The 9,897-nt window shown below is 41.2% G+C and overlaps 2 protein-coding genes across 2 annotated transcripts; one reads left to right on the plus strand and one right to left on the minus strand.

Moving 5' to 3' along the window:
• Positions 1 to 3,310: 3,310 nt before the first annotated feature.
• arxb (aristaless related homeobox b) lies at positions 3,311 to 6,696 on the minus strand. Its single transcript, XM_084387754.1, has 5 exons — positions 6,506 to 6,696; positions 5,446 to 5,932; positions 4,964 to 5,009; positions 3,671 to 3,966; positions 3,311 to 3,588 (listed from the first exon to the last, which is right to left on the minus strand). The coding sequence occupies exons 1-5, from the start codon at positions 6,624 to 6,626 to the stop codon at positions 3,348 to 3,350; spliced, it is 1,191 nt and encodes a 396-aa protein (XP_084243880.1). The 5' UTR covers positions 6,627 to 6,696; the 3' UTR covers positions 3,311 to 3,347.
• A 625-nt stretch (positions 6,697 to 7,321) lies between these two features.
• spag16 (sperm associated antigen 16) lies at positions 7,322 to 9,897 on the plus strand. Its single transcript, XM_084386408.1, has one exon. It carries the CDS (start codon positions 7,620 to 7,622, stop codon positions 9,426 to 9,428), a length of 1,809 nt encoding a protein of 602 aa, XP_084242534.1. The 5' UTR covers positions 7,322 to 7,619; the 3' UTR covers positions 9,429 to 9,897.

Genomic DNA, 9,897 nt, shown 5'->3' on the forward strand with positions numbered 1-9,897 from the left:
AGTCCGCTCCAGTGTCGGCTCCAGCCCCTCAGCCCGCTCCAGTGTCGGCTCCAGCCCCATTCAGTCCGCTCCATTATCGGCTCCAGCCCCTCAGTCTGCTTCAGTGTCAGCTCCAGCCCCTCAGTCCGCTCCAGTGTCGGCTCCAGCCCCTCAGTCCACTCCAGTGTCTGCTCCAGCCCCCTGAGTCTACTCCAGTGTCAGCTCCAGCCCCCTCAGTTCGCTCCAGTGTCGGCTCCAGCCCCTCAGTCTGCTCCAGTGTCGGCTCCAGCCCCCTCAGTCCGCTCCAGTGTCTGCTCCAGCACATCAGTCCACTCCAGTGTCGGCTCCAGCCCCTCAGTCCGCTCCAGTGTCGGCTCCAGCCCCTCAGCCCGCTCCAGTGTCGGCTCCAGCCCCTTAGTCCGCTCCAGTGTCGGCTCCAGCCCCTCAGCCCGCTCCAGTGTCGGCTCCAGCCCCATTCAGTCCGCTCCATTATCGGCTCCAGCCCCTCAGTCTGCTTCAGTGTCAGCTCCAGCCCCTCAGTCCGCTCCAGTGTCTGCTCCAGCCCCTAGTCCGCTCCAGTGTCGGCTCCAGCCCCTCAGTCCGCTCCAGTGTCTGCTCCAGCCCCCTGAGTCTGCTCCAGTGTCGGCTCCAGCCCCCTCAGTCCGCTCCAGTGTCGGCTCCAGCCCCCTGAGTCTGCTCCAGTGTTGGCTCCAGCCCCCTCAGTCCGCTCCAGTGTCGGCTCCAGCCCCTAGGCCGCTCCAGTGTCGGCTCCAGCCCCCTCAGTCCGCTCCAGTGTCTGCTCCAGCACATCAGTCCACTCCAGTGTCGATTCCAGCCCCTCAGTCCGCTCCAGTGTCGGCTCCAGCCCCTCAGCCCGCTCCAGTGTCGGCTCCAGCCCCATTCAGTCCGCTCCATTATCGGCTCCAGCCCCTCAGTCTGCTTCAGTGTCAGCTCCAGCCCCTCAGTCCGCTCCAGTGTCGGCTCCAGCCTCCTGAGTCCGCTGTCCTAGAGCCGCCCGGTCTCCCATGCAAGGCCACCCTGAGCCTCCCTGGCTCTCTGAGCTGATGCACCTCCCTGGCTCCCTGAGCTGGTGCACCTCCCTGGCTCCCTGAGCTGATGCACCTCCCTGACTCCCTGTGAATCTGGTCCCTCCCAGGCTTCCTGAGCCACCTCCACCTCCCTGGTTCCCTGTAATGTTGGTACCACCCTGGAGGCTTCCTGTTCTGCCTGAGCCGCCTTTCGTCAGGCTCGTCGTTTGTTTGATGTCAGTGTGTTCGTGGTTGTGTTTCCTCCGAATTATTCCTGTGCTTATAGTATTGATTCCTAGATTAAAGATTTATATTGAGTGTCTCCTTTGTGCACTTCATTACAGCAACCGACCGTGACTATGATATTTAGTGCTGTCAAATCGATAAAATACGATTAATCGGATCTAACATAAACATTTGTTAATATCTGTTAGCCTATATACATACACATATCACACACAAATATATATTGTATATATGTAAAGTTGTATGAGAACCCAAGAGATTGGGGACACATTATATTTAGTGCTGTCCAATCGATTAATCGCATCTAACATAAAAGTGTGTAACTTTTATGATGCGATGATTCGATTTTACAGCACTAAATATAATGTGTCCCCAATCTCTTGGGTTCTCATACAACTTGATCTGTAGGTGATTCAGTTTGTGATTGAAAAAAGGCTTATAAAGACACCTGCACTTCCATAGTAGCCTAATACTTGCTAATCCTCCTACTCCTCAAGTCACCATATAACCAGAGGTCTCACAATAGCAAGCCCCGAAAAAATGTTCAGTTCCTTTCTTTATAGAAAGTGTCTTAATCCGTGGTTGGTAATCAGTGGTTTAAATTGACCATTCAAACATTTTAACACGTCAAAGCCCTACGTCATCAAGGGCAGACCTCTGAATGGTGGTTTCTGAATAGCGTTTCAGATCTTAATTAGGACATTATAGGCTATTCTAGCCTATATTATTCATTGCTTTCAATGTTAGGTCAAAGATGCTGGACATAGTCCCACGCTGGTCCAACGACATGCTGTTTTTCACTGATCAGATGACAAATCACCGTATACACCAAACTAATTGGATGAAGCTTAGTTCGAAGGAGTTAAACTAGTTTTTTTTTTAAAGAAAGAAAAGTTTTTACGAATGGCATCGACTTAACAACTGCCTTTGACAAGAAAAAAGGACAGTAGGAAGCTGAGACAAGCGTAAGCCTCTTAATTTGCGTGAATAGTGAAAACAAGTTTGGGCATTAATGCCCAGATTACATGGACACCTATGGAGGTGTTAAAGCTTTACATTTTGCCTTTCTTCACAGCAATTCCCATGGCGGCATAAGACCCCTTGTTCTAATGAAGGTAACAGAAGGTAATAGAAATCATTTTAAAATAAATGTTTATTTTCTCGAATTCGTCCTCATACTATATATTTGTTTGTTTCAAATACCTATAAATATATTAAAAAAGCGCTCAATCAGATCAGCGAACTGTTGCCATAATTAAAAACAAACGCGTCTGCTTGTTAGCCAAATCTGCATTAAATTAATGTACATTTTGTAGTTTCTGCAAGGTTGCTTAAAACGCTGTTTTGTGCAAACAATCTGTGATTTAAAAAAAGATGTCTAATGTAATGCAAAGGGGGGAAAACACTTAAGGTCAGAAATTGAACAATAAGACTTTATGTATTTTTTAACCTGTCCATTTATTGAATGCATTAAATACATAAGAAATGTTAAGACAACACAAAGCATTTTCGATTCAGTTCATTTTATTTTCACATTATCTTAATATTTCCCTGGCTAATTCATCAATATAAGCATATGGTTATTTTATTTCCTTCCCTGAATTGTGGCTCATAAGTTTAATAAATATAAATAAAACTCATGGTATAATACATGGCAACCATAGAAAAACTGTTTTAGTAGTCTACTATTCTGTGAACAGAAAGTGCAGCCTTTTTCAAAAAATCCTAATACTGTATGTCTGATGTAGAATAAATACTTATAGAATAAAACACTGTTACAGAACAAACCTTGAAAAAGTGTCGGATGTGTAGCAGTAACAGTAATTTGCTCAGATATAGCTGTTACTTTTGTTGTATCCATTTACAATTGCGAAAATAGATTGAAAATCTAGATGGTTCATTCAACAACTGTTGAAAACAAAAACTTTCAGCACTCATCAACAACCAGCAATAAACAAAGAATGAATTATTAGAAGGCTACAGTTCAACTTCCAGAGACTAAAGAGACATGTGTCTATCTATAATAACTCTGTAGTAGATATTAGTGCTTCTGCTTGACTTTGGTCTTTTGCCATATCTCAAGTGAGATGAGTCTCAGCACTCCTCTTTTCCAGCTATTCCTGCCACGGTGATATGAGTCAGTTGAGCAGAATGCTCCTTCGCTTTGAGACGCAGTGCTGCTATGCTGGAAGTACGGAAGTCCACCGTCGGGGGGGACGGTAAGGGTGGTGAAGAGGAGAGAAGGTTGTTGGTGAGGTGGGAGCGTTGAATTGGACTCTCGATGGCAGGAAGGGGTATCCTTTGCAGTGCCATTGGACCTAAGCTTGTAAACAGTCTGTTGAGAAATTTAGAAACAGAATATTATAGTGTGAAACGGAACTTAATGGTTTTGTGTTGAACATGCAGATGAGGCTCACCTTCCAAAAGGGGGGCTCATGAAAGCGGGATGTCTAAACATGGCCGCCCCTAACAGAGCACTGAAGCCGTGAGGGGAAGCAGAGTTTGGGGGTGGCTGAGCCAGTCTTTGGAGGGGGCCAGGCCAAGCTGAATCAATAGCTGGATGCGGGTTTGGGACAAAAGGATTCCCACTCAGGTAATGACATAAGGACTGCGGAGCAGAGGGGGTTCCAGGATAGTGTAGGCTCAGAGTGTGCGACTGAACCCCCGCCTTTTCCCGTTTCCTCCATTTTGCACGTCGATTCTGGAACCATACCTTGAGAGGAAAACAATGCTTTTGTCAGTTACAAGTAATAAGTAAAAAGAACAGTTTGTACGTTTGGTAAAGAAATCTTGTCCCAACCACCATGAAAGCACATCAAGCTATTGATGTGCTTTCATTTATATTTTTCTTTTCTGTGTGACATTGTAAAGCACATTGGTCAACTTGTGTTGTTTTAAATGTGCTAAATAAATAAAGTTGCTGTTACTGTTGCTATTGCTATTGTTCCCTTAGTCAAAGAAAAATTAAAGCTAGACCACAGGCTCAAATAGAATATTCTTGGATATCACAAGAAATGCAATGTTACAGAACTTGTATTATTTCTGCATCTCATATCTGTGATAACACATGAGTCATGACTGAGAATAACTGTATACCTAAAGATTTAAATCCTGTCATTTACTCATGTCTTTCTAAAACTGAATGACTTTCCGTCTTCTGTAAAACAAAATGTGAAAAAAAAAATAATAATCTAAAAATGTCTTATTTTGTATTCCGAAGAAAAAATAAAGTTGTGAAACAAACAACTATGAGGGTGAGTAAATGTCAATGATAAAATACATTTTTAAAGAGCTAAATAAAAGAACCTCGAATGTTTCTATATTCTTGGACATTTTTTTATCTGACATAATAGCTTATCTAATTGCCCACTTCTCACTTAGATCTGCAGATCTAGATCTTAGTTGCTTTTCAGTGTATTGAAATAAGCTTAAATCCACAAGTCGTGTAGGCTGTCTGTATGTTCAATATGAATCTTATATTTTCGATATTTGTCCCGTGAATTGATGCCATTGTGTAGAATTGTACTTTAAAAATGCCACCAATATTTAGGACAGGCTATATAGACGGTTACCTATAGAATCAAGAATCCAATTATGTGATTTTGTTAATGTTTCATGCTTTTTAAGTGGGCCCAGTCATGAAGAGTGAAAGAGAACTGGTTAATAAACTGAATGTTGAAAAAGGTGAGATGAATAAGAAAGTGACTTACTTGCACCCGTGCTTCTGTAAGATCAAGTCTCATTGCTAATTCCTCCCTTTAATTACAGAGAGAGAGAGAGAGAGAGAGAGAGAGAGAGTTGTAGGTCGAGTCTTGATCTCTTATTTTTACTCACATTGACAATGAATTTGACTAAATTAAAAAATATATGTAGGCTATATTTATTCGTTTACATTCTTGTGAGCAAATATTCAATCTATTTATTTTAAACATTCCCTATTGAAACGGCTAATGTGAATTTAGGCAGCCTGTATTGCAACGAAAATATATGAAATATAAATTATGATTTATAATAAAACATTAAAAGTGTTCTACTGAAAATGACTGTTGTGTTAAATGAAGATGTGACGGATAATGCCATTTAACCAAAAAAATCACTTTATTTTATTATTATGTATTATTGCATAACCTTAAAGCATTAAGGTCTAGTAGCCTACATGTAAGGCAAACTATTTGCCAGGTGTTGCCGTTACCTTGTGAACACATCAGGGTAGTGTGTCTTTTGAAAAGCTCTTTCCAGCTCCTCAAGCTGATAGCTGGTAAATGTGGTCCGGTATCTCCTCTGTTTTCGTTTTAACATCCCATCTTCAGTGTCACTTCCCGCTGATAAAGTAGTTTCCTCACAATTCTTCAAATATGCGTCTCGTTCTTGCAGCCCCAATAGATTCGGATGCACATTTGTCTCTCTTTTGGCTTCTTCCTCCTCCGGTCTTGGCGTGGGACTGGACGCGTTTTTGCAGGACTGTAGAGACGCATGTTCCTGATACGACCTAGCACGAGTGTTGCTTAGAGAGGCTTCAGTAATTTTTATCTTTTCACAAGCTGTGTGTAGCAGTCTTGCCTCGTTTTCGTTTGTGTGAATGTCTATGGTGGAGGAGTCTGTCAACCCGGCGAAGGGGCGGCGGAGCTTCGGCGGCAGGTGCATGTCTGGTTGAAGGGACCACAAACTGCTCGGTGATGCTGTCAGTAAAAATAATGTATCTAAACTATTATCAATAGGATTAATTAAGCTATAGATAAGAATATAATTTAATTACACTGGGAAGACTATATACTTTTAATGTCCGTGCAGTTTAATTTAACACGATTTGTTCTTAATGAGTATTTAAGCTGCAGAAACTTTCAGTCATTTCAACTTAAATTACACTAAACTGACTTAAATTAGTTGAATCTTGTTTAACTTACAGCTAAAAAAAATATGAAAATTGCTTAACTTATTTTGATGAGTTAAAGCAACGTAAAAAAACGTGTTGTCATGCATTTAAAAACTTTTTTTTACAGTGTACTTAATATGTAATTACTCTGTAGGCCTACTTGTAACAGCACATTGTTATTGTAATTAGGCTAATTGTAATACAATATTTGCTACACACTAGTTAATTGTTATAGGCCTATTTCAAGTCCACAGAAATAAATTCTTATTTAAAGCAGAGGCTTCATCTCTTGAATACCACTGAGTTTAGAAATAATAATTCAGTTCACAATACATGTGAAAACAACTAAAACAGGAATGCGTCATAATAAACGACTTACCTTTAACTTTTAAGGAACTTTTCCTTCCCAGAATAGTGTCGATGCAGTACGAGGACAACATGTGTGATTTATATTTGCAGTTTGTTTGGTCTGGATTTTCCCCCTCTGCTTCTTTGCTCATATCTCTGGCTTTAATGAAGGCTATACAGAAATCAAAAATCCATTGAGCGCGCGCGGGACGCTCTCGCTGACTGATCGCTGCAAAAGCTCGCGCACGCCGACCTTTGTACTGATGCTTCAGCTTCCAAAACTGATCTAGAGCATCTGATTGGTTCTCCGATAAAAGCCTCTGTCACAGGCTGTGTCCTTCAGTTTAAAGACACTTTCGCTTTATCTGGCCATTTACACATTTATCCAACACTTCAGATTGAAATTGATTACTTAAGAATGTCATTAATAATAACACTAATAATAGCCTAGCCTAATAATAATAGCTAATAATAATAATAATAGGCTAATATTTAATATTTAATTTATTAATATTGGCTAGAGAAAGAAAGAAAGAAAGAAAGAAAGAAAGAAAGAAAGAAAGAAAGAAAGAAAGAAAGAAAGAAATGAGAATGCTATTCCAAAGACACATTTTTAAATTAACATTATTGCATAGCTGGCTGTCATATTTTTTATAATTGTATTTATGATTTAGTGTGGAAATCAAGCGTGGCACGCGCTCAGTAGGCTACAAGTGCGCCTTGAGCGCCATCTACTGCATGAAGCCAACACATTTACCTTTTTAAATTGAATAAAAAGTGAAAAGGAGAAAATTATAAGTAAATAATCACAAAGAATAGCCAAATTACAACGCTTTCTCATGTGCAAGGTCAAGTTTAGTTAAAAGTTACAGCTTTTTTTATATGTCTGAACACGAACTATTTGTGTCCGTTGTATGGTTAATTTAATCAGTAGGTTTCTCATATCTTAAATAAGTTTAAAAAAAGAAGAAAAAAAAGAAGAAAAAAAAACAAAGAAAAAAAACAACAACAACATCAACAACATGTCATTATATTTTCATGGTATCGGTGTTTACACGAGGACAGTTCTCATGGTCACGCTCTCATGTTCACCATGGAAACAGTACACAACTTGGTAAAGCACAACAGAGCGGCTGAAGTGAAAAATGGCAGCGGAAGAATCCGTCGACGGTCCATATTACCTCGAAAAAGTTTTAATTCCAGAGGACTCCGAGGATGAATATACATACGACGAAGTGAGTGTCGACGACGAACTCAGCATAACTGAGGGGGAAGAGGACTTGGAAACTGCCGTTAAAGCAGCGCGGGATCAAACCAAATGCACAACACAGAGTGTCAGTACAGCCAAACATCCAGTTCCAAAAATACCTGAAGTGGTGGACGACTTTCTCCGCAATTATCTGGTAAAAATGGGCATGAAAAGAACACTAGACTGCTTCCAGACAGAGTGGTTTGAGATGATACACAAAGGCTTAATTAAAACAGACCAAATGGAATTCGTACCTGATGCCTATACACACAACCAGCTCCTGGAGAATGAGCTAAAAAAGATACAAAGAGAGCGGGATAGCTATAAACAGGCTGCTTTTGAAGCTGGAGAAACCATTGTAAAGCTCCAAAGAGAGAGAGACTTCCATAGGATGCAGCACAAGCGTCTTGTTCAAGAGAAGAACAGACTTATTGAGGACATAAAAAAGCTGAAGAAACACTATGCGTCCTACGAGCCTGCTCTTAGACAGCTAAACGATAAGTATCAGACAGCTGTGAGGCAGAAGATGCTGGTTAGTCTGGAGAGAGACAGAGCGTTCAGCCAGGTTCAGAACCTAGACTCTCTACGTACCACGCATTCTTCCCCAGGAACTCGAACAGCTCTAAAAGCTGCAAACCCTCCACAGGAAAGAGAAAACCCCCAGAAAGGAGCACACCCGCCATGTGACAACATTGCATCATACGACGCTATAAAAGACCCCAACAAGAACACAAAACATCCTAAGGATTCGGAATTCCCAGCCAGCACTCGCGTCAATCCCTACTTGCCTCAAATCAAAGCTTTCTCTTCTGTCAACACCAAATCAGCCAACTTCTCTCTCTCAAAGTCTTTTAAAGCACACACAATGGCAGTAAGCTTCCTCGCTCTCCATCCCCGTAAAATGATAGTAGCCTCCTCAAGTGATGACCAGCTTTGGAGATTATGGGGAATACCAGAGGGAGAGATGATCATGACTGGCGAGGGTCACACTGATTGGCTGTCATCCTGTAGTTTCCATCCCAGTGGTGGTTACCTGGGTACCACAAGTGGGGACGCCACAGTAAAAATTTGGGACTTTGCCAAAGGTCGTTGCATGCTCAGTTTGGAGGGACACATCCACGCCACCTGGGCCTGTTCCTTCCATTCCTGTGGCGATTTTGTGGCCTCTTGTTCTATGGATAACACTGCTAAAGTGTGGGACTTGAATAGCGAGCGTTGCCGCTGCACTCTGCGTGGACACGTTGACTCTGTGAACAGCATTTCTTTCCTGCCCTTCTCAAATATTCTACTAACCTGCTCGGCAGACAAGACCCTCTCTCTTTGGGATGCCCGCGCTGGATTGTGTGCCCAAACTTTCTACGGGCACAAGCATTCGTGCAACCACGCAGCCTTCAATGCCACCGGTGACACAATTGCTTCGTGCGACTCTTTTGGGGTGGTCAAATTATGGGATGTGAGGAATGTGTCAGCAATGGTGTCCATAGACACTGGGCCTCATCCCGGCAATCAAGTGGCCTTCAGTCCAAATGGAAGAATGCTTGCAGTGGCGAGTAACGATGGCTCTGTGAAAACAGTAGAAGTGGCATCTTTACATATGTCTAGTCTAATAGCTCATGATGATGCCGTTCAGAGTGTCATTTTTGACCATAAAGGGGAATACATACTATCTGCAGGCTCTGATGGCGCAATTCACATCTGGTCATAACAAAACATATTTACAATGGTTGAGAAATGGTTAAATCGAAATTTAAATACATTCTGACATCCTTTGTTATTAATAAATATGCAAAGTAGCCCTATTTGTTTAAAAGTAAAACAAAGTTTCCTGCACACAAAAGACAAGCTTCTTATTATAAGCTTTAAATAACCAAATTAAACAGCTATTTAAAGCAAAAAGTGCATTGCAAGAATATTTTCCAACAATATTTAATTTGTTATAATTTAATACAATTTCATTTTTTTGCGCTTTGGCACTTTACATTGACAAGCATAAGGGAATATTTACTTTTACATAGTAACAGGCAACGTTTTATTACATGTTCTTATTAAATTTGCATGTCTACACACTTTATAACTTGCTCTCAGTCTGTAATGACACATATTTTCCTCTTTCTTTTGTTATATTGTTTTCAATGTTTTAACTCAATCAGTTAATACGATGTAAAACCCCTATA

Source organism: Rutilus rutilus, assembly GCF_951802725.1.
Source record: "Rutilus rutilus genome assembly, chromosome: 18".
NCBI classification, from domain to species: Eukaryota; Metazoa; Chordata; class Actinopteri; order Cypriniformes; family Leuciscidae; genus Rutilus; species Rutilus rutilus.

Bases quoted from the DNA above. Each gene is read 5' to 3' on its own strand.
- arxb (XM_084387754.1), bottom strand. From the start codon at position 6,626: ATGAGCAAAGAAGCAGAGGGGGAAAATCCAGACCAAACAAACTGCAAA. The intron at 5,010-5,445 runs GTAACGGCAACA...CTGTAATTAAAG, and splicing joins TACCCTGATGTGTTCACAAG to GGAGGAATTAGCAATGAGAC. The intron at 3,589-3,670 runs GTGAGCCTCATC...ATTTCTCAACAG, and splicing joins ATGAGCCCCCCTTTTGGAAG to ACTGTTTACAAGCTTAGGTC.
- spag16 (XM_084386408.1), top strand. From the start codon at position 7,620: ATGGCAGCGGAAGAATCCGTCGACGGTCCATATTACCTCGAAAAAGTT.